This window comes from Zonotrichia leucophrys, chromosome 10, assembly GCF_028769735.1.
Source record: "Zonotrichia leucophrys gambelii isolate GWCS_2022_RI chromosome 10, RI_Zleu_2.0, whole genome shotgun sequence".
NCBI lineage: Eukaryota > Metazoa > Chordata > Aves > Passeriformes > Passerellidae > Zonotrichia > Zonotrichia leucophrys.
Window position 1 is genome coordinate 3,770,755 of NC_088180.1, and position 27,435 is coordinate 3,798,189.

Here is a 27,435-nt window from a genome sequence, read left to right on the forward strand (position 1 = left end):
TACTGGAGTATACAGTGGAAAACTGTGCTGGCTCCGCTTCTCTGCTCTCCTCTCTGGTTTCACACTGCCCAGGTGAGCTCCAGCCATCCCTCCCTGCCAAGGCCTACCTGTTGTGCAACCCCCCCAGGGCTCGGTGCAATTGGCTTCATGCAGCACACGGCAAGTAGAGAAAGAGCAAGGCGGGTGTTTTTCCAAGTGGGCAGGGACTCCTAAATTCCCCTGGCATTGGCCACAGAATATTTTCTGAGCCTCTGCTCCAGTGTCTCAGTGTCTCAGTGTCTCGCCTAGCCCTGGGGAATTTGGGCAGCTTCATCCCCAGCCTGACTCAGCGCAAGCTGCTCCTCACCCTCCACCTCTTACCAAGAGCTGTGAAAAGCACCCCTGTGGTGACTGTGCTGCCTTCACAGGAGCCACCACTGAACCAGCCTGGGTGGCTCTGTGGGGACCAGTGCCATCAGGTGCCCCCCAGCACTGTGGCCTCCATCAGGTGGCCCAAATGAGCACCCAAAGTCAGCAATTCCCAGCAAAGCTCAGGAATTGTGCCTGTCCCCAGTTGCTTATGCAGTGCCCCCCTCCCCTGCCCAAAGGAGATATGAGGCTACAAGGTGGGCTGGAGCAGCAGCCCCTGCATCCATCCCCAGGGCCCTCCTGCATGTGTGGGATGCCAGCTCCCAGGGAGGAGGAGGAGGAGAGCCGGGAGGAGGTGGCTGATGGTGCTGCAGGAGGGGCTGGGCGCCCCGGTGGTCGCAGCTGAGCCCTTCACACCCAGTACTGGTTGTTTTTCAGGGGAGGGTTGGAAGTCCGGCAGTACTGCAGGAGCTCGGGGTCCGGAGGTGCCCCAGAGCCCGTGCCCGGGGGCGGGGGCCCCGTGCCCTTGCCCTCCAGGGTGGTGACAGTCGTTAGGGGGATGCTTTGGCCGGGCTCTGTCCTGCGGAAGGTCTCGTGGTCTGGCACGGCGCCGTTCTTGGCCTTGGCGCTGGGGGTGCCCTGCACGTGGTGCTTCCCCGTCTTGTTGCGCTTGTGCAGGTAGAAGAGAAGGGGCAGGATGAGGGCCAGCAGGAGGAAGATGAGGCAAATGGGGATGATGATGCTGAACATGTTGGCCTCAATGAAGCTGAGGAAGGTGCCCCCCGTCCCGGGGCTGGGGCTAGTGGTGGCACTGGGGGCCAGCCAGGGAGTGGGGGACATGCCCAGCTCACTGGCATTGGGGCTGCTCCGTGCTGTGCCACGGGGCACTGGGGGTGAGGGTGCCAGTGGGACTGTCAGCAGGGTGACACCGTAGGATTTGGAGGCATTGTAGGGCTCGATGCCGTACTCCAGGGATGCCAGCGCTGGTGGCACGCCATCAGCCACCAGCTCGAAGACAAAGCTGTCCCTCTGCAGGGGTTTTTGGTTGTCCCCAGCATCCAGCACCTCCAGCCCCACCAGCCCCTGCTCCAGCTCACTCTGGCTGAAGGTTTCGATGGGGGATGTGGGCTGTCCTGGATCCCTGGATACCCTCACAAGACGGCTGGCACGGGGCGCCCTGCGGACCTTGAAGACCGGCACGCTCTTGGTGTGGTTGGCCAGCTCACTGGCATCGAGGACACTGGTGTCCAGGAGGGCTGTGGTGCCTTGGGGCCACAGGCTGCCCGCTCGGGTCTTCACTGCAGCTCGGACGGTCACGTTCACCACCCCGCTCCTGTTCCCTGCCCGTGAAATGGCAACGAACTGGAAGTCATCCTGAGGGGACCTGAGGTCACTGAAGGTGAACGTCACCTCCCCACGATCCAGCTGCTTCTGTGAGAAGCCCCGTGATGGCTTTTGGTTGACTTGCAGCTGTCCAAATCGGGGCTCCCTGGTGATCCTGTACAGGACATTCCCTGCCCCTCGTGGTGCAGCACCCAGCAGGTGATGCTGGGACACGGGGGCCCTGTTCAGGTCTTGGGGCACCTCCAGCAGTGCTGGGCTGGCAGTGGTGCTCAGGACAGGCAGCACCTCGATCTCCAGTGAGGTCTGGATGGGTGGGTGGTGGCCACTGGAGAGGCTCAGGGCTAAGGAGCCTGGGGCAGGGCTCCCAGTGGCAACAAACACCACGCGGCCAGCGTTGATATCTGCCTGGGTGAAGCGGCTGATGGGCTCCCGTGGGTCGTGGGCACTGGCCACGTGGCCAGAGAGGGGTCTCTGGAGGATGCTGTACACCATCTCCTGTGGGGACACCAGCGGGTCTGCCACGTCCAGGTACTCCTGTGACAAGGTGACCACGGCACCTGGCGGCACCTGCAGCACTCCTTGCCGCTTCACCACCCGCGGTGCCGCGGTTCTGCCGGCCACTGTTATGTTGAATGCTTCAGAGATGACCACCCCATCCTGTGGAGGACGGACAGAGCGCTGTTCCTGGGGCTGGAGCCACGCCCTGAAACTGAAGTGGTCTTTGGAGACGCTGTCCCCACCATGGGCGTACACCAAACGCCTCGCTGCCAGGTCTGACTGCAGGAAGAACGGCCGTGACTGCTCCAGGGGCACACCGGCCACCAGGAGCTGTCCATGAGCCGGTGGTTCCGTCACCAGGAAGACAACATCATATCCAGCCCGCTCAGGGACCAGGATTCTGCTCAGGAGGTTGGAGGCATCCAACACCGAGGTGTCAATCTCAGCCTGCTGAGCCCTTGTGAGCTGCAGACCTGGAGAGAAAAGGAGTAAGAATCAATCAATGAAAGTTGGTCAGAGTTTGTTGCAGTGATGGAAGAAGGAATTGGATGCAGTTTTAGATGTTGAACAGCACATTTGTCTTCTTCAGACAAACAAGCCCTCCTGAAGAGCTGGTTTATCCCATGCTTCTCCATCCTACCCTTACCTGCGTTTTTCCAAAGCTGAGTCAAGCGCTGGGGACAATTTTCCTCGAAGGAGATCAGGACGAGGAGGATGAAAGAATCTGAGATGGTCGTGGGAGTGACCACACGGAAGCGAATGGCATCTTGGGCCAGCCAGAAGGGCTGGCCTGGCATCTCGTGCTGGTAGAAAATCAGCTCGCTGTCCACCTGAAAATTTAAATAAACCCTTGACTCTGGGATGGAGCAACTAAGCTGTCATTAGGTAAGAAATGGGGATTTTCACTAGCCATGACATGGTAGTGACCATGGAGAGCTCATGGTGTTTCTTGACCAGGATGTGAAATTGTGGCTGCTCCATCCCTGGAAGTGTTCAAAGCCATGTTGGACAGGGCTTGGAGCAATCTAGTAAAAGGTGTCCCTGTCTGTGGTGGGGGGGAACAAGGTGACCTTTAATCTCCCTTCCAACCCAAACTGTTCTGTGACTCTGTGATGTTTCTCCCAGCAATTAGGGGAACTTAGGCTCAGCATCCTCTGAGGGTGAGCATAGCACAGAAGAGCTTCCAGGGAGGGTAAACCTAAGAGTCTCTGAGTGATAGAATAAAATAAGACCGTTGCTGGACCCTGCAAAATTTGGCCCCATAGGAGAAGGGTTTTTCCAGAGCAGGGGTGAAAAAATCATGCTTGGCTCTTCCCTTCAGCAGCAGCCAGGCTGGCTGGCTCTGAAGCAGGGAGATGGCCTAGGAAAAGGGATTATAGCTCCCTCAGCCTCCCCCAGTGCTAAATCCAAGGCTGGGGCAGCAGCTCTTAATCCCTCTTAGCAGCTGCTGGCAGAGCTGGGAAAGTCACAGCACGGCTGGAGCCTTGTGCTGCCTCCTGCCTGGGATCAGGTGCCTGTGGTGGGGCTCGCACTGGGACCCCCATGTGTGGTGGGGGGTGATGAAGGGCTGTGTTTGGGGTTCTGGGGGGCTGGAGCAATTGAAATCTCACCTGGGCTTGGGTGAAGTTCCTGATTTCCTCCCCCCGTGAGGTGGTCAGCCTGCCCAGGCGTGGGGCTTGCTCGATGCTGTAGTACAGAGCGGTGGAGCTGGTGGGGCTGTTGCTCACTGCCTGCAGGTTCTGGCTGGTGATGGGCTGCAGGGCACCTGGAAGACACATCCACTATGGATTTCAACCAGTCACCTTGCCACCCACCTGCAACCTCTGCCAGGGGCATCTCAGCAGTGCTTGGGCAAGGGCAGGAGTCCCAAGGGGGCCCCATTGGAACTGGATGAGGATGGAGAACGTGCTGGTACCCACCTGGGCACACCGTGAGGCTCTGCTTCCTGGCCAGGCTGACGACAGGCTCCCTCTGGGCCCTGATGAGGAAGAAGTGCCCAGGAGATAGGTTCTCACCATCCCACAGATCGAACGCAAAGCCGCCATCCAGGGGTCCTGTGGAAAGCACAGACGTGGGCATTTGTGGGGCCAGAGGAGATGCAGCTCCCCATTAACCCATCAGGGCTTTTTGGGATGGGGTTGGCATCCCCTGTGCTGGCACAGTGTCCCCACCACCCTGGGGTGGTGCAGGGGCCTGGGGCACTCAGTGCTGCCCTACCTTGGTGCACGAAGAGGACGAGGCCGTTGTCTATCTGGGCCTGGGTGAACCTCTGGAGCTCCGTGCCGGGCGCTGACCGCAGCACGACCTTGCCGTTGGCCGGGGGCTGGATGGAGTAGGTCACCTCCTCTGCTGGGGAGTCCTCATCCTCGGCACTCAGGATGTGGGGGCTGAGGACAGCCGTGGCCCCTTCCCGCAGCTGGGGGACAGGGAGAGGCTGAGATCCCCCTGCCAGACCCCCGGCACCTTTCCCCTCCTTCCCATCCCAGCTCAGAGTGCTCTGCTGGGTGCCAGAGCACATCCCAGCCCAACAAGGGCGCCTTGTCTGCCTCCTGGGGACGCCTCCAGCCTCTGGCCTCTGCCCAGCCCTGCGTCAGCGCTGCCGTGTTTGCCAGCACGTGCCACACAGCTGGGTCTGCTGGAGGGCAAGTGTGCCTCAGTTTCCCCAGGTCCTGGAAATGGAAGAGGGCACAGTGCCCTGGGGCAGGCCTGTGCCTTTGGGATCTTGCTTTGCAGGGAAGGGGTTTTAGTGGGGTGCACAAGCTGCTGCTGGGCACACAGTGACCACAAGCAGCCCTGTCTCCCCCTGGCTGGGTGTTTCTCCTCACTCCTGCTCCCGTCCCAGTGTCCCAGTTTCCATCCCACCGCCCCCTCACAAAGCTGCAGCAAGGCCCGCTGTCCCAGCAAACCCTCCAGGAATGACAAATATGTGGCTGAGTTCAGAGCCACTGAGGAATTTCCCAGGACCACTTCCTCCCATCCAGTGGTGCTGACCCTCCCGTGGGAACATTGCCACCCCAAAGCCTTGGCATCTCCCATCTCCAGCTGGAGGCAACGATTTTCCCTGCTCGTGACCCTGTGCCACATCCCCATCTTGGCAGACCACAGGGATGAATGTTGTGCTGCCAAACAGGTTCTGCCCACACAGCCCAGAGCTGCCCTTTGCCCTCAGGATGCCTGGAAATCATGGGGTGCGTGTATGGAGTTGTGCCAGGGCTCTTGTGGGGTGGAGGAGCGGGATGTGCAGCATCCCACAGCATCATGGGGCTGGAACCTTGGAAATCTGCATCTCGGGAATCTGCGGGACAACACCCAGGCAGGCGCTGGAGGAGGTGCTCTGCTGGATGAGCTCTTTCCTGCAGTTTTCAGCTGGCCTAACCCAAAACATTGCTTGAGTGGGTGTGGGTGCCGACAGAGAAACTGAATCCCTCAGCAGTCCCCACGGGATGGCAGAGGCAGGCTGGAAAACACAGCTTTGGAGAGGCAGGGTGGGGGAAGTGCTGCTGGACACACAGCTGAGACAGGAGCCTCACTGAGCTCTTTGGGCTGCCTCCTCTCCCCAGCACCCACAGCAGCTGGAACTGCACTCACACTGGGGCTTGGAGCCACAACAAACTCCCTGTGGGCAAAGCAGGAGGGATGGCAGCCCTGGGGCACCACTGTCCCCTGGGAAGGGACAGTCAGAGCAGCTGGAGCAGCTCTGCTCCCAGCCTGGAGCCCGCGCTGCAGGAGCTGACCCATTTCTCCCTGCTCCCTCCTCGTCCTCTCTGCATTATTAAAGCCTTCCCCTGGCTCTGTGCTCGCTCACTCTGGGCTCTTTGTGTTTGCTCAGCCTCTGTGTCGCCTCCGCTCCCGGGGAGCGTGGCCGGCTGCTCCAGGGTGGTGGAAGCCTCTGCCTCGGTGGCACCCAGCCATCCTTCCTTCAGATCCAGCCCAAAAACTGCTGCTCCTTCCCAAGGGGCTCCACTTTGGGGTCTAGACCCAGCCTGTTGTCCCTCGGCATCCCTGGAAACCTTTGTGCAATCCCTCTCCCGGGCCTGGCCTGACCTTTAAACACTGAAGTCATCCCTCAGCAGAGCACAAACACGGCAGGGCCGGGCCTCTCCCATCATTCCCGTTGGGGGAAGGAAGCCTTTCCCTGCTCCAGAGCTCCTCTGGGCAGCTGTGGTCACTCTTCCCAGGGTGCTAAGGGATTCCCGTGGAAAGGCAGACAAGTTGCTGCCTCAGAGTTTAATTTTAGGAGGTTTTTCTGTCTTTTCACCCTTATTCTTAGCGTGATGGCTGGGGGGAAGGGAAGGCCATGCTTACACTGGATGTTTGCAGTGGGGAAAAGGGGCTGGCACGGGCCCAGCAGCTGAGGGGTCAACTTCTCCCTGAATTTTGGCCCAGGTGAGGCAGGTCTACAAAAGGGATTTGGTCAGAAGCTTCCTGAGCTGGAGGGAGAAAACTGGGGCAGGCACAGAGCTGGGGCTGGGGGCACCTCCCAAACTTTGCTGGTATCCCTCACAACGGCTGTCTCTGGGGCCAGGCAGGGCAGCCTCTTCCCCTTAGGCACCTTTTCCAGAGTCCAGGCTCCCAGAACCCTTTCCAAGGCAACTGTGTGATGATCCCCATGGAGTAGATTGCTTTCCAGCTCCCAGTCTGAGAAATCCCAGATCTGGGATAGTGAAAATGGGTGCAGGGCGGTGGGGGAGGCATGATTGTGTTTCCTACTAAATTCTTTGCTGGAATTTTGCATTAGCGACCCCAAATGGGACAGGGAGGGGTTGGAAGCAGAAGGTGGGAGTTCAGCAGCAGCTGAGACCTCTTCCCTTCTGCCGTTTTCTGGGATGGACGTAAAGAGAGGTGTGAGAGCTGCCCGGATGACTGAGTGAGTAATCCCAGCCTGTGTTGGTGAAAGGCGGGCAGGCTGCTCCGGGAGCTGCCGGGGATTATCCCGCGGGCGGGCAGGGCTGCGGAGGCGCTGCCGCTGCCGCCGTGGCAGCGCCGAGAGCGCGGGGCGATGCTCCCACCTCGCGGCCGCTCCCCGCACCAGCGGCGGGCGAGCCCCGCTCGCTCTCCGCCTCCTCCCGAGCCTCGCCCCGGCGGGAAACGCTCCTCCCTTCCCATTGCCATTGCCATTGCCATTGCCCGCGGTCCGCCTCTGGGCGGCAGCCCGGCTCCGCCGAGCGCGGTCCCCACGCCGGTTCCTTCCCCGCGGCCTCCCAGCCTCACCTGCAAACCGGCGTTGACCTTCAGCCGCGGCGCCCTGGTGCTGCGGGGCAGGATGGTGATGAACACAGTGCGGGCATGGCTCTGCCGGGACACCTCGGAGGCGTTGGCCAGGATGGTGAAACTGTCACTGAGGGATCCGCGACCATCCTGCCTGTACTGGATCTGCTGGTTCTCCACCTGCGGGGCAAGGGCCAGGTGATCCTCCACGGAGGACACAGCCCACCGGCCCCTCTGGGGAGGTGACCCTGAACCGTGCCGGGAGGATGATGGCAACCCACCCCAAGCTCAGGGGCAGCCCTGTAGATTCTCTGTGGGAAGCAGAATTGGAGGCCAGCATGGGTGCTCTGCCTGCATCCCCACCCCGTATCCCCTATCCCGTATCTGGGGCTGCAGAGCAAACCCCCCACCCCAAATACCTCCATCCCTCCCGATGGGGAGAGGACTCCTGCAGCTTTCCCCAACCTCCCAGTGTGGCTGGGGGCTGGAGACCACCCCTGGCTCTCCCCAAACCCCTGGGAAAGCAGCCTGGTGGGCAGGTGGGTGCTGTACCTCGCTCCAGGTGAAGCTGTGCAGCCCACCCTGCTCGGGCCGCTGGCTGCTCAGGAGGGTGCCAAACCGGGGGGGCTCCAGCACCCTGAACTCCAGGCCGAGAGCTGGGTAGTGGGTGTTGGGAATGCGGAGGATGCTCGAGGAGATGGCGGCAGAGCCACCTCCTGGCACTGTGATGTTGTGGACATCCAAGGGGACGGTGATGGGCAGCACAACCAGGCTGACCACCACTCCCTCCAGAGGGTCTGCGCCGCGGGCAGTGATGTCCAGGACAAACTGGTCACGCTCCTCGTTGGGCTTGGAGTGCAGGTAGAGGACTCTGCCATTGTTGATGTCCTCCTGGGTGAAGGACTGGATGGGGTCCAGGCTGGGCTGCTCGTTCATGTCCTGGCTGTGCTGAAGCATTGCCAAGAAGCCAGAGGCTGGGGGGCTGCTCACCAGGTAGACTATGTCTTGGGGAGGTATCTCTTCATGGGTCACCTGGGAGTGTGGGGGAGATGAGGCATGAGTGGGAGGGCTGGTAACAGAGTTACCAGCTGCCCCACAGCCCACCTGCTGTGTAATCCATCCCTCAAAGCTTTGCTGTGGGATGGACTGCAAGAACCACCTTACTGAGGCCATGCATGAAGCCCTCTCTCTTTGCTCCCTGGGCAAAGCCTGACAAAGGCCTTGGCTCTGAGCAGGTGGGAGTAAAACGGAGCCCCATGAGTGGCCATCCTGGTTTGGTGGCCTGGGAAGTCATACAGGCATGGGGAATGACTAGAGAAGGGGATACTCACCATTAAGTCCTCCTCCTTGATCCCAGATGCTTCCCCCTGGAAAACATAGATCTCCTCATGGTTAACTATGCTCAGGGGGCTAGGATGGGTGTCCAAGAACACACTGATGGCCAGTGTGTCCTCCACTGCCACCTCATTTGCTTCTACAGTGAACTGGAGCTCATCCCGGGTGTTCCTGCTCCCGTTGTGGTGGTAGGAGATCTCTCCTGCCAGCAGGTCCCTCTGGGAGAAGGCCATGACTGGCTGGTTCCCTCTCAGCACAGTCCCCCACCTTGGGGGGGTGGTTATTAGGAACCGTATCTCTTCATCTGACCTGATGTCCATGTTGGTCTCCAGGCTGAGCACAGAGGAGTCAATGCTCCCCTGGGTGCCCTGGTGGATGACCAGACCAGTGTTGTTGACTATTTTGATGTAGGGGTCAGATGCCTGCACTTCCAGGAGGGCTGTGGTTTGGTGCAGGCCATCCGAGACCTGCAGCTGGATCCAGCCCCGGTCAGCGCCGGAATGGACAAAGAGGATCTTCTTCTTCCTCAAGTCATCCTGTGTGAACCGATAGACCTGGTGGCGCCTGTCATCGACAGACACAATGCTGCCGAACAAGATGTCCTTCCTGGTCAGCACCAGCTGCGCGTCGGAGAAGCCGGAGTCCTTGTCAGTGAAGGCGATGTGGTCAGTGGTCAGCAGGTGCTGCCCATTGCGCACCACGTTGAAGACTCTGTTCACTGCCCGGACGGGGCTGTGGTCATTGACGGGCTGGATGGAGACCCTGAACACGCCCCTCACCTCCTCGGCCTCAGACCCAGCACTGCCCTCGCCCTGCCTGATGGCTACGAAGGGGATGTCGTCCTCCAGCGTCTCGGAGTCATCGTGCTGGTACAGCAGCCGGCGCTGCAGGATGTCGTCGTTGGTGAACTCGGTGATCTCCTCCAGGGAGGCCCAGCCGTGGGACGCAGCCCAGGCCAGCCTCCCGTGCGCTGGCCCCTCAATCACCTCATAGACGTAGTCCATGCTGTTCACGCTCTGCACAAACAAGTGATCCTTGGAGATGACGGCCTGTCCGCCTTCCGGCACGGTCAGCAACACATTGGTCAAATTTGGTGCATCGGGGTCCCCACCAATGCTGATTCTGTAGGTGTAGATGGGCGAGTGCTGCTCACCAGCGTGGACACGGAACTGGAAGAAGTCCTCAGCTTGCTGGGAGTTCCTGATGGTCACGCTGTAGCTCAGGCGGTTGTCCTGCAGGTCGTCTTCAGTAAATCCAAAGCCTTCAGTCAGCCTGTTGCCAAGCAGCTCCAGGTTTCCCTTTTTGGGAGCCTGGACGATCATGTAGTGGAAGGGAACTGGGGCAGAGTTTGGATCTTCCAGCATTGCCTCCAGCTCCTTGCTGGTGATATTTCTGTGCCGCTTATTCTTCATCTGGAGGGGAGCCATGGTCCTCATCTTAATGGTGGCTCTTTTAATCCCTATGAGGAAGGTGTTGTTTGGCAAGACCTTCTGCCCCACCTGGACTTTGAATCTCACCTCTTCCACGCTGTCTTCCAGACGGTGCTCTGGGTCTGTGCTGAAATACTGGATGCGCCCTTGCTCCAGGTCTTGTTGGTGGAAGGACTCGACTTTTTTCCATTCCCCTCCCATGCTCCCTTGCTTCTGGACCTCACCATACTTCAGAGGCTCCGTGAGGACGTACAGGATGGAGACCCGTTGTTCCACGGCGTTGGTCTCCACAGACAGGTTGGCCGTGGTGATGCGAGCGGCCCCTCCTTGGGAGAGGGAGAGGCCGGTGTTATTGAGCAGGCGGATCTCAGGATCAATGGCCAGGATCCTCAGGGTGGCAATGGGGCTTGGCACGGCGCCATCACTCACCTGCAAGGTGAGCTGTAAGTTTGTCCCACCCTGGTGCACATAGACCACGTTGCCAGCTTCCAGGTCCCGGCAGGAGAACTCTTCAATGGGGACTCCAGGGTGGAAGTCTAGCTCCACGTAACCCTCCTCCATCTGCTGATTGTGCAGCTGGAACTCGAGGTCGTCACAGGACGAGTCATCATCCAGGACCTGCAGGATGTCGGTGGTCAGGTGTTTCCGTGTGTGCTTCAGGATTGTCATGTGGTTCCCATGGGGGAAGATCACCTGTGGGGCATCGTTGACAGGGTTGATCATGATGGGCAGCAGGTACACCTGCCCCTGCCGCAGGCACTCTGGGACCCCTTGCTGGGTGGTCACTGTCACCTCCAGCATCAGTTGGTCCATGGGCCCTTCAGAGCCATCGTGGATGTACCTGACTTTCCGATTCACAATGTCTAACAGGGTGAACTTCCTTCTGCTCCTGGACCCGGGAATGTCCAGCTCCAGTTGGCCGTGCCTGGGGTCACTGGTGATGCTGAAGAGGATTTGGGACTGACGGATGTTGGCCAGGCTCAAGTCTACCGTAGGCTGGGCGTGTTTCCACTCCAGGTAGGCCATGCCCCCTTCAGAGACAATGAGGGGGCTGACGTGCAGCAGCCTGCTGATGTTGGCAAAGGCAGGTGGGAAGCTGCTGTCAGGCCGGCACGGCTCCACCACCAGCCCCGGTGCTCCGGAAAAGCCATTTGGAGGTGGGGAAGTGGATGCCTCATCCTGCTCATACACCTCCTCATAGTCCCAGTAGTGGTCCTGCTTCCCACATCCTACTGTGATGTCCTTTGTGATCACAGCATCCTGCAGGCTCCTCCTCTGCATGTTTATCCGGAGGTCCTCCAAGCAGCCAACAAATGAGTGGTTGGTCATGGTCCACAACGAGATGAAAGAAAGATGGTGCTCCCTCAGCCTCTGCAAAGCTTTTTCATCCATACCTCCAATGAAGAGGTTTCCCTGAAGGTCCAGGTAGTTGTTGATGCCCCGGTTGGATGTGGATGAAGCATAGTAATCAATCAGTATCTCAAACTTGTGGATGTCTGTGTGGACCTTGACGTAGTGCTGCTGCTCGTCGCTGATGAAGACATTGTTGTGCAGGACAATGACACCGTTCCCCTTCTCCACAAACCCTCGCAGGCGCCCATTGGAGATCTCCAGGTAGAAGAAGTCGTTCTCCAGCCCTGCGTGGTAGATGAGGGGTGCCTGGGTGATGCTCGTCGTTATCACAAACTCGATGGTCGCCTCCTGCCTTGCGTCCCAGGTGGGGAAAGCAACGTAGGAGTGTGGCCCCGGGAACCCGAATGGCTCCTCCGGCTCTGCAGAGAACTGTGTGCTGCACCCTTCCTGGACACGGTGGAAGGTCTTGGAGCTGCCATCAGCAGACAGATGGGAGAGGACATCCAGGCCGTTGAATGTCACCAAGTGAAGGCACCCCCTGAAGGGAGGGCTGGCCTGGGCAAGGTAGGGCAGGTCCAGCCTGCCCGTCCCGCCGGCATAGAGGCCGTACTGGATGTCCAGCTCCCTCGCTGGCCCTGCAATGTCTGCGGAGCTGTTGAAGAGGCCATCGATGGTCAGTGTCATCCTGCCATCTTCCACCAGCAGCTCCACGTCGTGCACTGCCAGGTTATCGAGCTGCAGCCCTGCTGGGGACTGCAGGGTCACCTCCTCCGAGCCCAACTGCAGCCTGGCCTGCAGGGAAAGACACAAAATCCTCAGCTCAAGCAGGACCTCTCCACCTTCCAGTAGCACCTGCATGGACCCACACCCAGGTGCGTGCAAGGGTTTTGGTCCCTTGGCTTGCCCCTCCACCTCTGGATGTGCTCCTCCTTCATCCTCCCCATGGGCCTGCCCTCTTCATCCTGCTCTCTGAATTTCTCTCTTTTCACTCATTCTCAGCAAACCCGAGTCTCAGGGCTGGGGTCCTCCATCTCCCAGTCCCACAGCTGGGCTTTTCCTCTCCCCTCACAGAGCAGCCCTGTCAGATGCTGGCTCCTCCTTCCCTGCCCTGTCTTGCCCACTGCCCTCCATCCTTGCAACCTGGGCTGCTTCCAGCCCTTTCCCTGGGAACTGGCAGGGGAAATAGCAGGCTTTGCTCCTCGTGGGCAGCAGCCTGGAGCCTGCCTAAGTAGAGGGTTAGCTGGTGAGACACATGGCCTGCATTAGGGACACCTCTGCCCAGTGGTTTCTCTGGCTCTTTTGCTTTGGTTTAATGTGGTTGGTAGCCCAGCCCAGGCTGCAGGAGAGGCAGGATGTGTGCCTCGGATGCTCCCTGCTCTTTTCCTTCATGGTGGATGCCAACACCGTAACCACAACAGGGAATTTTATTGCTCTGTCTTGATTGCTTCCCATGTTCCAGCTGGGACAAGGTAGATCTCTTTTTTCCCTGGATCCTCTGTGTCTCACCTCCTCACACCCGAGGGGGCTGTGCACCGTGGTGTCTGACCACGCAATGCACACGGGGTGCCAGTGTCAGGGTGTCCCCGTGACCACCCCCAGCATCACCCAGGCACTGGGTCAGCAGCTTCCCCAGATGGAGCCTGGTTCTCTGTGTTTAACCAAATCTCCCAAGACTGTGTCCACTCTCCTCTTGGAGCTCCCTGTCGGGGGTCCTGGCAGCTGGGCTGCCCATTTTTCACTCATTCTCAGCAAACCCTAGTCTCAGCTCTGGGGTCCTCCATCTCCCAGTCCCACAGCTGGGCTTTTCCTCTCCCCTCACAGAGCAGCCCTGCCAGATGCTGGCTCCTATCCTTCCCTGCCCTATCTTGCCCACTGCCCTTCATCCTTGCAACCTGGGCTGCTTCAAGGCTCTCACTGGATGAAGTGAGGAGGACGCAGTCTCAAGCTACATCAGGGAAGGGATAGGTTGGATATCAGAAAAAAAAAATTCACAGAAAGTATAATAAAGTACTGGAATGCTCTTCCCAGGGAGGTGGTAGAATCACCATCTCTGGATGTGTTTAAAAAAAGACTGGCCATGGCACTTGGTGCTACAGTCTAGGTGAGGTGTTAGGGCATAGGTTGGACTCGATGATCTTAGAGGTCCCTTCCAACCTCATTATTCTGTGATTCTGTGAAATCACACTCCCATATATGTACACTTTGAGCCATGGCACAGAGCCTCCAGCCCACGGAGAGGGGGGGTGCTGACCTGCAGGCGGCCAGCTCGCAGCTGGAGCAGGAGGTGGTCGGGCTGGCCGGCAGCCAGGAAGAGCAGCCCGTTGCCCTGGCTGGTGAACAGCTGCAGCCGCAGCCGCACCGCGCGCGACGCGTCCGACAGCGGCATCTCCACGAAGCTGTCCCCGAAGAAAGAGGCTGGGGAGAGAAGGGAGAAAGGTCAGGCAGGGAGGGACACCTCCTGCAAGCCCTGTCCAGGTGGGTGCTGTGGTTATGGAGCCCATCCATCAGCCCTTCCCTTGTTTGCCATCTGACAGGTTGCTGGAGTCCAGCAGCCTAAAAAGACCCTTGCGGAGTTTGTTTTTCTGATTTTTCTAAAGAAATCCTAGAATGGGCTTGGGTTGGAAGGAAACTTAAAGCTCATCTAGTCCCAGTCCCCTGGTATGGCCTGTGACATTTCCCTTTCACAAGGGACCTGCAGCTTCTCACCTCTATCTCCCCTCTTCCTTGCCCTCCACTTTGGAAAAGACACAGAAATTTTCCACTATCCCAGGTTGCTCCAAGCCCTGTCCAACCTGGCCTTGGACACCTCCAGGGATGGGGCAGCACATCTCTGGGCAACCTGTGGCATGGCCTCAGTACCTTCTGTTTAAAGGAATTGTGTTTCTCCTCAGTGCAGGAGGAATAAACAGGAGTGCCAGTGATCCATAGGTGGATGTGAGAGTGGATGGAAACCTTGGCTCAAAGCGGGCGCCTGGAGATGCAGCTGGAACACGTTCAACACCCAGTGTGCATCAGCCCTGGAGGACTCAGCTCAATGGCATGTGGTCATGAAATGACAGACTGTGTCACAGGGCAGAGGCAGGAGAGTGCAGGATTAAGAGTACAGGGAGCGGCCAGGCTTAATTTTAGAGCGCTTTTAGTTTTTAGCTGACTCAATGCATGCATGTGCATCTCACACATGTCAAATGTGTGTGGCTGGGGCCTGCAGCCACCCATCCTGCTTGGCTCCAGCTCAGCCTGTGGCAAAGCTCTGTGCTTAAGCATAAACACTGCAGCCCTGTAAGCTGGAAATGTTTGGGGAGGATATGTCAGGCATGGGGGCAAATGCACATTTTCAGTCCATATGTAGTCACAGGCTCTGCTGGAGTTTATATGTGTGAAGCTTTCCTGCTGTGCTTTACCAGAGCATTTATCAGATCACCCAGTGGGCGAACTACACTTGGGTTTGGGGTCCCAGATCTGTCTTGCTGAACTAGAATAGGAATTTGGTTTTCAGGGTCCCAGCCCCTGATCTTTTTGGAGGAGGCAGGGATGGATGTTGGATGCTGGGGTGACACCAATCTTCTGCACAGCGAGGTCTGGGTATAAACACCCACATCTGCTCTTAAAATTGCTTCCCAGGATGCATTTTCCTGTTACCCAAGTTTCTGTGGGATGACCAGGCTGGGAATGGGCAATGCAGGCTTTGCTCACAGGGTGGTGCACTAAGTGAAAACCAACCCTGCAGGATAGCCACAGTCACTGAGGCATTTGGAAGGGGACCATCTGTAGAGGTGATGGCAAAAGTTGGCGTGGCAGGGACAGAGTCGGAGCACTCTGATTTAACTTTTGCCATTTTCTTCAGAGCTGAGCCCTGCAGTGCCTGGGGGACGCTTTCCTGAGCCCTTTGGGAATGGGGAGACCTCCTTGTCTGGGACACCACAAAAAATCATTTCCTGCCACTGGCAGCAGAAGAAAGTGCCTCAGTTTTCCCCTGTGGTCTGGGAGGATGACGTGGGTGTTGCAAAGGACCATCACCCCACCCGTTCTGGACAGGGAGGAAATGGCACCATGGAAATATTTGGCCTTTGCTGTAAGACCGAGCCCTTTGCCCAGCCCAGGGTAAGGCTGTCAGGGTGCCTGCTGCTGGCATGGGGCACTTTGGCTTCCTTGTCCTCTCCAGCCCAGCCAGTGACTCAGAGGAGCTGTTCTGTTCTCTGCAGGGCTCTGTCCTTCCCTGACCTGCTCCCTCCTTCCCATGGTCCAGCAAAACCAGCCTTGCCCAGCGGCCAAGGGTGGTGGTGGGTGCTGGGGCTCTCAGCACCGCCTTCTCCTGGGGCTTGGTGACCAGGAGTGACGTGGCACAGTGGAAAAGGGAATGTTCCTGTCCCTCCTTGCACAACCACAGGCACACGTGCTCCCCAGAGACATCCATGGACGTTATGTGCTGGCTCCCAATGAGCTTCCCTGTGCATGCTCCATGCTCCAGCTCCCACTGGGATTTTGCTACATTTTAGTGGCTTTCCCTAATTCAAAAATGTTTTTCAGATGGATACTGAGTGGCTGCTCTCACAGGGAGGGAAAGCTTGGCTGGGCTGGACCCACCAGCAGCTCCCATGCCCGCCCAGGGGCTGGGCCGTGTCTCGCTGCGGGTGCTGGGGATGAGGCTTTGGGGCTGCTCCAGTAAGACCAGTTTGTTTTCCAGTGTGCCAGGGGGCACCAGCTCCTGCAGCCAGCACATTTTGTCCTGCCTGCACTCCACCAAAGCTGCCAGAAATGTTTTCCTTGTTCTCTCATAAAATTCTAATAATAAAAAGCTCCCAGAGGTGCGGATGCCTTGGGGAGTGGTGCTGTTTGTTGGGGAGGAGGAAGGACCCTTGCCTGGATCCAGGAGGCGCTGGAATTTTTCTCCAGCAGCAGAGGCAGTTACTGTTGTTTGTCCTCCCAAATTCCTGCTTTATTTCAGGGCCACTCTCCTCCTCCCTCATCAGCCCAGCCAGGATGTGAAACCACTTGGCCTGTGACATTTCACTTTCACAAGGGACCTGCAGCTTCTCACCTCTATCTCCCCTCTTCCTTGCCCTCCACTTTGGAAAAGATGCAGAAAACAAGGATTTTTGGGGTGATTTTGGGAAATGCATTTTGCTCTGGAGGAGCCTCCATGGGACAGAGCGCCCCATCCTAGTCCATCACCTGGAGCAAGCAGGGACTTCCAGGCACCCATCCCCATCTTGGGCAGGCTCAGGTGAGCTCCTGGGATCATCCCATGAGGATGAGTTCCCATGCCCCAAAAGCACCTATCTCAAGTGATCGAAGGCTGCCACCATCATACCACAGGAGTGTTGTGCCCCTTATCCCTGGATGCAGATGCCCAAGGGGACCCCTCCTCTCCTGCCATGGGGAGCAAGAGTTCCCCAAATCCTGGCCACGGGTTGGACACCCCGGATGTCCCACTCACCCCGGATAAAAACAATTGACATTCCCATCTTGCTGCGTCCCACAGGAAATCACCATGGGTGCCTTGCCAAGCCGATTGAAAGGCGTTGACGAGGAGGCGAGAGCAGCCTCCTCCGTCACAGTTTCCGAGCAGCCAGCCAGCAGCCAGCAGATTATAGACTGCAGTGTCACTTGGGTTTGGGGTGTTTTTTTTTCCTTTTTTTTTGCACAGAATAAAACAAGGAGATGAGCCAAGAGCTCTCTAAGGAGGGGTCTGGGAGCAAGGCCCCTGTCCTGGGCCTGCAAGCCGCGAGGGCTCCGTGCGAGCCGGGCCTGCCCCAGCGGCCTCCAGCCACGCGCCGGCCCCGGGAGCTCTGGCCCTCTTCCCCTGCTCTCCAGCTGAAAACACGGCTGGTCTGGCCTCTCCAGCGGCTGTTTCTTTGGTGTTCGGGGAATTTTCTGCCCGGGGGAGCAGGAGCAGAGCCTGGGGAGGATCCCCATCTGCTCAGGGCGCTCTCTGAGTGTTTGGGGCTCAGCGAGGCTGTGTTGGGCTCTCCTTTGTGTTTTTAACACGCATCACAGCACAGAAACTTCTCCCAGCTCCTTCCCTGCACGTAGGAGGCTCAAGGAGCCAAGTCCAGGCCCAAGAGAAGGGAAGTGCAGGGAAAGCTCAGCGCAGAGAGGAGCAGCCCTGGGCACGGAGGGTTTGTGCAGCAGGGACAGTCCTGGGCGTGTGGGAGGGCACAGGGCTGGTGAGGGGCTGCTGCCCTGCCCAAGGCTCCCACCCAGCCTGGGGCATCCCAGGACAGCATTCTGGGGGGCAAGAGGAGCAGCTCGGGGTACAGCCGAGCCCCAGAGGGGCTGCAGGGTCGCCATCGCTCTGGCCACGGCAGGACACCGAGGCTGAGGAAGAAGGAGCGGAGCAAAGCCTGCCCGAGGATCGGGTGTGGAGCCGGGGAGGGGCTGGATGCTCAACAAGGCTCCATTCAGGCCGCGGTGGGGCAGGTGGGGGCTAGGACCGGCTGTGTTTGCAGGGAGGGGACTGGAATTCATTAAAGCAGCTCTTTAATGAGCGCAGCGGTGCCAGGAGAGCCCCGTGCAGACACACGCGGCCCCCTGAAAGGCTCCCTGTGTTCGCAGCCGCTTCCCATCCCGGCCACACCGCTTTTCCAGCGGTGGAAAAACAGCCGAGCAGTGAAAGCTCCTTGTTGCCCGAACAGCCCCGGGCTTGTGCGGCCGCTGGTGCAGCCCTGCCCGCCGGCTGCCCTCCTTCCTGCCATCCCCCTGTGCCAACAGGCGGCCCCTGGGCTGTGCCCGCTGCCGGGCTGCCACTGGGCAGCCTGCTGCCATCCTGCTCCGCAGCACCAACCACGGAGCTGTTTTGGAGGTTCTCTGAGTTGTTTGGGGATGGTTTTTTTAATTTGTGTGACTTTTAAGGTAGTGAGGTCACCTGCTGCCAGCCTCACTGTGCTGCACTCCCAGCCACTGTGCAAAGGGCAGAGGGGCTGGGGGATGCGAACCCTGGAGAGACTGGGGGGATGTGAACCCCGGAGAGATTTGGGGGATGTGAACATGGAATGGGTTCGGGTGATGTGAACCCTGGAGAGATTAGGGGGATGTGAATCCCTGAGAGATTCGGGGGATGTGAACATGGAATGGGTTCAGGGGATGTGAACATGGGAGAGATTTGGGGGGTGAAAATACCCGAGGGGTTCAGGGCAATGCCAACAGCAGAGGGGCTGGACCATGTGAACAGCACTGGAAGGGCTCAGGGGTGGCTGCCCAGCGCAGGGGATGCTGCTGAGCAGCTCGGTCCCCTCCTGCTCCCCCTGCAGTGTGAGCTCAAGGCTCCCGTCCCGCTGGGTGGGCAGGACCAGCGCCGTGGGTGGTCCTGGGGGCTCAGCTCCCTTGTCCCCATCCTGGGGCTCTGATGCCCAATGGGACCTGCAGCCCCCCAGAGCTGGAGCTGGGCTGTGCCCCTGTCCCCACACAGGGTGGAGGGGCCACGGGAGGAAGGGATCCCACGGGCTTTTGGAGAAAGGCTTCATTATGCTCCACATTCCCTTCGTTTTATGGTGTGGTTTTATTTATGGCCAGGGAAGGAAATGAGCAGCCTGCAAGGAGGTTAAGGCAAACACCGTAGTGCGCAGCTTTGGCTGGGGCTCTGCTGGGGGGACAAATGGGGGGCTGCTGCCTTCAGACATGCCCTGAGACCCAAGCTGAGCACCCACCTGGGTGTAAGGAACCCCAGTGCAATGGAGATGAGCTGGGTTTAGTCTGCATCAAGGGCATTCAAACCCAGTGGGCATCACACCAGAGTCCCCTTGTGCCTGCCCCAGGAAAGCCTGGGGTTCTGCCTCAAGATTTATGGGATGGGGTGTCACAGGCACAGATCCATCCCTGCTGTGACAGCTCCTGGCACCAAGAAGGACTTTTCCTTTTATCCCCAGTCCCAGTGATTCCAGAGACGGCTGCTCCCACATCCTGAGCCAGGGCTGTGCATGCTTTTCCAGCCCCAGCAATGGGAATCAGTGCTCTGGTTCTCGCCTCCCCCTCCATCTGGCCCTCCCTCACGGCGGGGCTCCCAGGGGCCGCCGCTTTCCAGGAGTGCTGGCCAGCAGAGATTGCTGGAAAGCAGCACCCACAAAACCACCAGGAAAGCCATGGCTGGTCACCTTCCCAGCTCTGGTCACCTTCCCAGGGCTGCCGACCACCACAAGTGCCATCACCCTTCTTTTGGGTGTGGGAGGAGAGTCCTGGCCAGGGGTGCTTTGCTTCGCCCCCATCCCACCCGGGTGGCCTCTGGCTGCACCACGCTGCTTTGAACCTCTCCTCCTGTGTTTATTCCTGCAGTTCCTCTCCCCCGTTCCCCAGCCAGCTGCTCTGCGCTCGCCTTCCCCAGCCTGACAGCTTTGGGGAAAAAACAGCCTTTTCACAGCCCACGGACTCTGGGGTCAGGGGAAAACATGAAAACATGAAAACATGAGAACATGCCCCCTGCTAATTCTGTGTGTCTGGGAGGGGGCTGCTTGTACCTTCCCGTGTCCTGCCAGCCCCCAAGCCCTGCCCAGCGCCTGTGCCTGCTCCTGCCTGCCTTCCCCATCCTTAGGAGCTGTGATACAGCAGGGAGGCCATAAAGCAGGGTCCAGGAGGCTTGGCTAGAGCTCCAGAGCTCCATCGCTTATCCAGCATGGTTTTACGATGATTCAAGCACAGCCCTAAAGCTGATGGTATTTCCTGAGCGATCCTGCTCAGCCAGATGCAGAGGCATGGAGGGGAGGGCCAGGAGCTGGGAGCCAGCCTGAAACCCCCCACAAGGGTCACAGTCGGGAAGAGCTGTGCCCCCAGAGCCTGGCAGGAGCAGAGCAGGGATGCAGAGCTTTTAACGATGCTCAATGGCTCCAGAGGGACCGAAGGAATCAGCCCAAGCTGGAAGCAGAGTTTGGAGTGTTTGCCCTGGGAAGTGAAGCGGGGGGAGAAAGTGGGAGGATTTGGGGAAGCAGGAGGCTCAATGGGGCTTTTGTGCCGTCCCCTGCAGCGTGACTCAGGCTCGCTCAGCCTCCCGCTGCCAGGAGAAGTTGGCCTGGAAATACTGTATCAGCCCCAGAGGACGTGGTTTCCAAACCACTCGAAGTCGGGTTTTGTTCTATTTTTTTCTGGTTTTTTCTCTCTTCCAAGCTCTCTTCCCCTGTCTCACAGGCTGGCAGGTTTTCCAGCTCCACCCTGCCCATCCTGGCACCCGCTGCCACCGTGTTCCCCACCCCACCCAGCCGAGGAGAAGCTTGCAGAGCTGAGGAAGGGCATGGGGTGGCACAGGAGGGGACAATCCCAGCCAGCCCCTGGTGCACATCCCACCTGCAGATCCCTGAACCCCATCCCTGCCAGTGCCTGTTCCCAAGCTCAGTGAGGGAAGGAGCTGGCGGGGGGACGGGAGCAGCCGGGCCAGGGATGCTCACAGACAGCCTGGAGCAGCTCGGTGTTACCGGAGAGATCCTGCCTGCTGTCAACAAACAGCCCGCGGCACAGGGGCCGGCTCCAGCCGCCCGGCTCTGATGGTTCCCAGCCCCGCTGGTGTCAAGGGGCTCCCGACGCGCCAGGATGGGGGGAGTTATCAGCCAAAATTGTGGGGGAAGAATGAGCACGAGCAGGAGCCTTGAAACCTCGCCAGAAGATACCTGCTTGCCTTAATTGCAGCATCCAGGGATGGGGAAATGTGTCAAGAGGGATGGTGAAATGTGCAATTGCGGTGTAAAATGTGTAAATTTGGGTTATTCAGCTTTAGTTGTGCTGGTAAGGCAGTACCCACAGCACCCTGCACTCCACAGGGCACCAGGGACCACGGCCAGCATGAGCCTTAGGTGATCCTGAATGCTGTGAGGGGCAAAGAAAAGTCTCCACGGACAGAGATGGGGAAAGAGAGGACATTTTTTGCTCCTCTGGGGCTGACATGCTAAACTGTCTACAAAGAAAATGAGTATTTTCTTTTTCCTGCTCCTTCTAGAGCTGAAATCTCTGTCCTCTCCTCTCCTCTCCTGTCCTGTCCTCTTCTCTTCCCCCACCCTTCCAGAGGTCCCCCTCCCCACTCCTGCTATCCCTGACTTTTCCATCCATGAGAAACACCCTCTGGGGTGATGTTTATAGAGAAAATAATTGCCTGCTCTATTTGTAGCCCGGGGGGAGGCCTGGCTGGGGGGGCTGTGGGGGTGTGGAGGCCGGTGCTCACATCCCCTCCCAGGGCTGCAGGGCTTTCTCAGCCACATCCACCTCGGGCCAAGACTTCCCTCTCTTCTCCCAAGCTCCCAGAGGAAATGACCCTGGTGGGCTCAGAAATTTCTGTGGGATGGGATGCTGAAAAACTTGAAGCCCTTCTGAAGCTCAGTTAACCAGAGGCTGGGAAAGGGAATGGGAAATTCCTGCTGCCTGCCCCTCTCTCTGCCAGGGCTGCACCACGCCAGGGCTGTGAGGTGGTCGAGGATGGGGAGCACCCATCAACACAGCTGGGGATGGCACCACGAGCTCTTGGTGACTCCAAACCCTCCCATGCCTCGCCTGCCTGCAGCACAGAGGAAAAACAACTTCCAGAAAGCCAAGACTTGGGCAAAAGTAGCAGCAGGGATTCACAGGGCCATCCCCAGCTGACTCACAGCTCCTTCCCCAGCCAGTGAGTCATGGTGATGGATCCGTGTTGCTCCTCTGTCTCCCTGTCTGGGAGGCACGTGATGGGCCTGGCCACCTCCAAACCATGTCTGCCCCATCACTCTCTCCACTCCCAGCAGCTTTTGGAACCCTTCTCAGGGCTGTCAGGCAGCCAGGGCAGTCCCTGGGCACGGGGCAGCTCCCAGAGGCACTGCCTGGAGCCATGGGCGGCACACCCGGGGAACGGGGATGGAAAATGGGCATTTGTCACCCTCCGGCATCCACAGCCCAGGGCACAAACATCCCCCACCCCACCCTGGTGCCAGCTGAGAGGCCCTGTTTGGTCTGTCCTGAGGGTAGAGGACTGGCAATGGGTGACAAACCAGGCAGCAAATGCATGTTCCCTGTCCTGGGGTTGGGAAGAGCCATAGCAGCCCCTGCTCCTATGGATTTTAGCCTGACTTTGCAGATCCCAGTGCTGCCCTGACTGTCAGCTCTGCTTTGCTTTGTGAAAGGTTCTCTGACTTCATAGAACGTATTTGGGATATGCTTCATGGAATATATTAATATTCTGTCAATACAACAGACTAAAAATGATAAATTATCCTCAAAATTATCCTCATACAACAATACCTAACAATATTCTGCTATATTGGTCAATATATTATATTTGTTATATATATATATATATATATATACACATATATGGTGTCCAACCAAACACAGGGCATGATGGAGACAGCTCAGAAGGGCTGGTTTGGGAATGAGGGAGCTCTGGTGGGCACCTCCTCTCTCTGTGTCCCAGGGGTTTGGAGATGCAGATGGTGAAGGGGCTGGTGGCAAATGAGGCTTGGGATGCCCAGATGAGGGCTGGGAAGGGCACAGGAGTTTCCAGGAGTGTCCCAGCTGAAGGCTGGGGGTGATGCTCACACTCAGCTTTCCCAAAAAGGAGATGGAGCGAGCCCAGCACCTGGAAAGGGCCAGGGAGCAGCCCCGGGGAGCCGAGGCTGGGCTGGGCCAGGGCCCGCTGTGAACAGTCTGTGCTTGGAGCTTTATTTAGGCACGCAGGCTCCCCCTCCCAGGCCCTGTTCCTGTCCAGCCTTCAACCTAACGTGAGCTCCTCGGGGTGAGCTTAACCCTGTCCTGCAATCCTGCAGGAATGTACTTATTATATTTTTGCCCACAGCTCTCTGTTGCTAAATATAAGAGTGAGACAAGAATATTCCTCCTCGATTCCCACGATACCAGTTTGCGTTCTCCCCCCTTTTCAGCATTTTTCCTGTTCTTTCCCATCAGCTGGAAACTTTTCCAGCTGCTTTGAGCTATGACCTTAGAACATGTGGCGCGGCCATAAAAAAGAAAGTTTGAATAAATCAGTCAGATTTCCAAAAGTGGAGGAAAGGAAGAGCCGAGGTGGCTGCATGGAGCTGAGGAACCTGGAGAGAGCAGAAGGGATCCTGGATGGACACCCCAGGGTGTCCCAGACACTGCTCCCTGTCCATGGGCAGGATCCTGGACATGCCAGGATCCCACCTGCCTCCCCAGGACCCCATCACTGCCTTGGGGTCTGCCTAAACTTTGGAGGATGTCACATTTGTGGCACCACTTGCTGAAATCTTGGGGTGAACGCAGCTCATGGGGAGTCCACACATCCAATTCTCTCCTCTCCCTCACTCCAAACCTCCACTAACAGGAATTTTGGGGAAGGGGGAGCCCAGCCTGTGGGTAAACTCACTGAGGATCACAGGGGAGCCAGGCTGTCGAAAAACAGTTTATAAAGCTTCACACTCTGATGTCAAGAGGACAAGTTTTATGAATGTTTTTTCTTTCTGGTATAATCCTGTATTTGATGAAGTGCATGATGACTTTTCCCATGCTGGGCTAGGCAGAAAGGCCTGGGTTCCTCAACCTCAGCTTGGAGGGAACACAAAACACAGGCTTCACCCCAAAACCTCAGCCCCACGCTCAGCACGCTGCTCATGGCTCTCCCTGATGGGGACAGGGGATGTCCCACGGTGGGCAGCCCATGGGAACAGCTGGAATGAGCACTGCTGGGCTCAGCAGGGATGTTCTCAGCTGCAGGGGGCTGGTGGGAAGCTGCTGCCCAGGCCCAGGGTCACAGCTGGCACATCTGTTCCAGCCCAGTGCAGAGACAGTCACCAGCATTTGAAAATGGGGGCAAAGCCCCTTTTCCTCCCCAGCCCCAGGTGTTGACCAGGGAGGTGCCCACTGATCTCCAGAGCCATGGGGGAGTCACCTGGGGCAAGTCTGGGGGTGTCAGTGAAAGCCATGGGGATTTTGGGGGTTTTTTGGGGTCAGAGCCATGTTACAGCCATGGGGGAGTCACCTGGGATCAGTCTGGGGGTGTCAGTGAAAGCCATGGGGGTTTGGAGTTTTTTTGGGGTTTCTCCAGCCCTTTCTCCACAAAAGAATTTGGGACTGCCAGGGCAGCCCTCAGACCCACCCTGGACACTGCACAAGCAACAGATCCATGTGGGGAAATCCCATCCCGGGATGGAAAGGTCAGGGCTGGGAGGAAGGAGACCACTCTGTTCATTAACAAAAGGGATTCTTTTTCCACTCAGCTTGCCAGGCACCCTCCTATTTTGGTGCATGACAAAAAATAGAAAGAACAAGGCCTAAGGTAATGAAAGGAGCATGTCCCAGAGGCCAGCTGCTCTCTGGGAGGGAATGGGGACAGCAGGAGACCAACAGCAGCCCTGCAGGTGCTGAGGGCCACAAGGCTGGGCTCTGGGACCATCCTCCTCCTCGCACTGACACAGGCTGGGATGCAGTAGTTGTTTAGGAAGTAAAAGGCTGGAGGTTTTCAGTAATTCCTTTGGGAGCTGCTCAGAGCATGCTCCTGCCTCTCTGCTGGTCAGAGTCCCGGTCCCTGGGGGGAAGTTTGGGGAAGAGACACTGCTCAGTGAAATGATACATTATTTTTGGGGTGAGTTAGGGACACGAAAGTGCTTTTTAATCGCCCTTCAAGTTCAAAGCTGCAGATGCTGCTGTCAGAGCACAGGCACAGCTTGGAGGGACAGACCCAGTGGGACAGAGCCCGCAGAGCCTGCTGAGGCAGGGAGGGAGCAGGGAGGGAGCACGGAGGGAGCAGGGCTGTGGCAAGGCTGGCAGCATGCTCAGGCTGGACACACGGCCGTGACAAGAGCTGGGTGTGCAAACCTGGCTGCTCCATGTGGAAATCTGGGTATAAAACCCGCATCTCTGTCCCGCCAGAGCTGCCAGCCCTCAGCCTGTGGTCCCACAACCCTTCAGGGGCTGTGCTGATGAGAGAGGTGAGCCACTCACTGACGGGAGGCCCGGGCGGGGACACAGCCGCCCCCGCTGCCGGGATGCAGAGGGGCTGCCCTCGCAGGCGGCTCCCGTGGCAGGGCCAAACATGGGCACGGAGGGCTGGCGAGCTCCCTCCCGGCGGCGCCGGGCTTGGCGGGGCAGCCTCGGTGCCTTTGCCCCGCCGGCTGCCCCTGGCGCCGAGCGCGGCCGCTGCGAGCCGCGTCCCACACGGAGCACGGGGCACACACACACACGGAGCACACACACACACACGGAGCACGGGGCACACACACACCCCACACGGAGCCCGGGGCACACACACACCCACCGTTCTGCTCCCAGCCGCGTCCCACACGAAGCACGGAGCACACACACACCGTGTGCCCAGCGAGGCTCCCCCCGCCCTGCGAGCCGCTCCTCTCCAGTCCCCGCTTCCCCCACACGCCCTACCCCAAAATACCGCGCTCTTGCCAGCTCGACAGCACCGCCACCCCGGCAGGGACAGCCCGCATGGGTCACCCGTGTCCGCTGCCTCCCCGGCTCTCCCAGGAGCAGGATGATCCCCAAGGATTGTCACTCTCGGTTTGAGGACAGGACTCACCTCCGGCCGGGGGTCCCGCGCTGAGGGGCCGGGGGTGGCCGGCCAGCAGCAGCAGCAGCAGCAGAGCGGGGGTGGCGATGCCACCGCGGGCACCCATCGCGTCCCCGGGGCTGCGGGACGGCACCGCCTCGGCCGGCGCCTGCTCCAGCCCGGGCTCCCGCTACTACTATATTTAATAAAGCGGAGCGAGGGAGGGACCTGCAACTTCTCCCGCCTGTCAGAAAGGAGAAGTTCGCTCAGATTACAACCCCAATTTTTCCCCTCTTAAAGAGCTAGAGGCCCTCGCCACCCACACCCGCTCCTGAAAGCAGCCTTGTTCCCGCCGGCCACGGAGGGAGGAGCGGGACAGAGCCCGACGTGGGGTGCGAGGGGCGGCTCCGGAGGCACCGCCTGCTCGGGGCTGAGCAGGATGTCACAGTCCCAAAATACTCTGGCTTGGAAGCGACCCACGAGGATCATCGAATCCGACTGTTCAGTGAGCGGCCCGTGCAGGGATCAAAGCCTGGTGCTATTAGCACCGTGCTCTAACCCACTGGGCTAATCTCCACAGATCCCTTGGCACTTCTGGGGGAGCAAAGCCAGCTCCTGGTGTGCACGCAGACCCAGATCAGTGACTCTGATGGTCCCAAAGCTGCTGTTACCCACGCTGGCCGTGTTCCTGCAAGCCTCGCACCTCTCTCAGCTGGCAGTCAGGGCGACCTTTTGGCCCTCAGGGCTCACAGCACTCCAGCTGTGCTAGCACACCGCTGGGAAAGAACTTTCCAGCTTCTCCTTCTGTCACAAAGCTGATTCAGGACAAGGCCACCACCCTTTGGACACCCAGCATCCCCCCAGCCTGGCTCCCTGCTCCTTGCTCATGCCCCATCTTTCCAACCCTATCCAAAGGTGCTCCCATCCTCCTCCTTGGCTCTGGTGCAGCACACCCCTCCTTCCTCATGGAAGCCTGGGTTTCAGGCCCTTTTCCCCCCGTGCCATGCTTGGCTGATGGATTTCATGTGGCTTGTTTCCTGCTGGGTTAATTCTAACCCCTCCAGGGCCCTCGGCGTGACTTTGCCGTCTTTGGCAGCATTTGCAACACCTTCCAGCGTACAGTCATCTGCAAACATAATTAATTTGTTGTTTACTTTTGCTTTCAGATCATTAATAAAGACATTAAATAAACCTGGGATGCGCTGTTTTTTCAGTAACTTTTTCTGAGTAATTGCCAGGGGCTCGGTAAGTTCATTAGCTAATTCTGTTTAGTCTGGGGGTTTCATATTAGCCATGCTGGCTGATTTGAACAGATTCAATTTTGCAAAGTATTCCCTTTCCTGCTCTTTATCTTAGGGTCTACTGAGGACCCTGAGAGGTTTTTCTCTCTGTCTATGCTCAGCAGTCACCTCTCCTTGCCCCTCTTAGGGGTGGATGAAGGAAGAGGAGGGTGCAGGGCTTCAGCCTTCAGGGTGGAGTTTGATCTCCACTGTCCCCATCATG

General features: G+C 58.4%; 1 protein-coding gene across 1 annotated transcript; it reads right to left on the reverse strand.

Moving 5' to 3' along the window:
- Window positions 1-26,215, reverse strand: CSPG4 (chondroitin sulfate proteoglycan 4). Its single transcript, XM_064722305.1, has 10 exons — window positions 25,963-26,215; window positions 13,768-13,931; window positions 8,730-12,308; window positions 7,951-8,430; window positions 7,402-7,578; window positions 4,408-4,606; window positions 4,110-4,244; window positions 3,801-3,955; window positions 2,837-3,020; window positions 1-2,663 (listed from the first exon to the last, which is right to left on the reverse strand). Exons 1-10 carry the CDS (start codon window positions 26,057-26,059, stop codon window positions 760-762), a joined length of 7,074 nt encoding a protein of 2,357 aa, XP_064578375.1. The 5' UTR covers window positions 26,060-26,215; the 3' UTR covers window positions 1-759.
- Window positions 26,216-27,435: the final 1,220 nt, after the last annotated feature.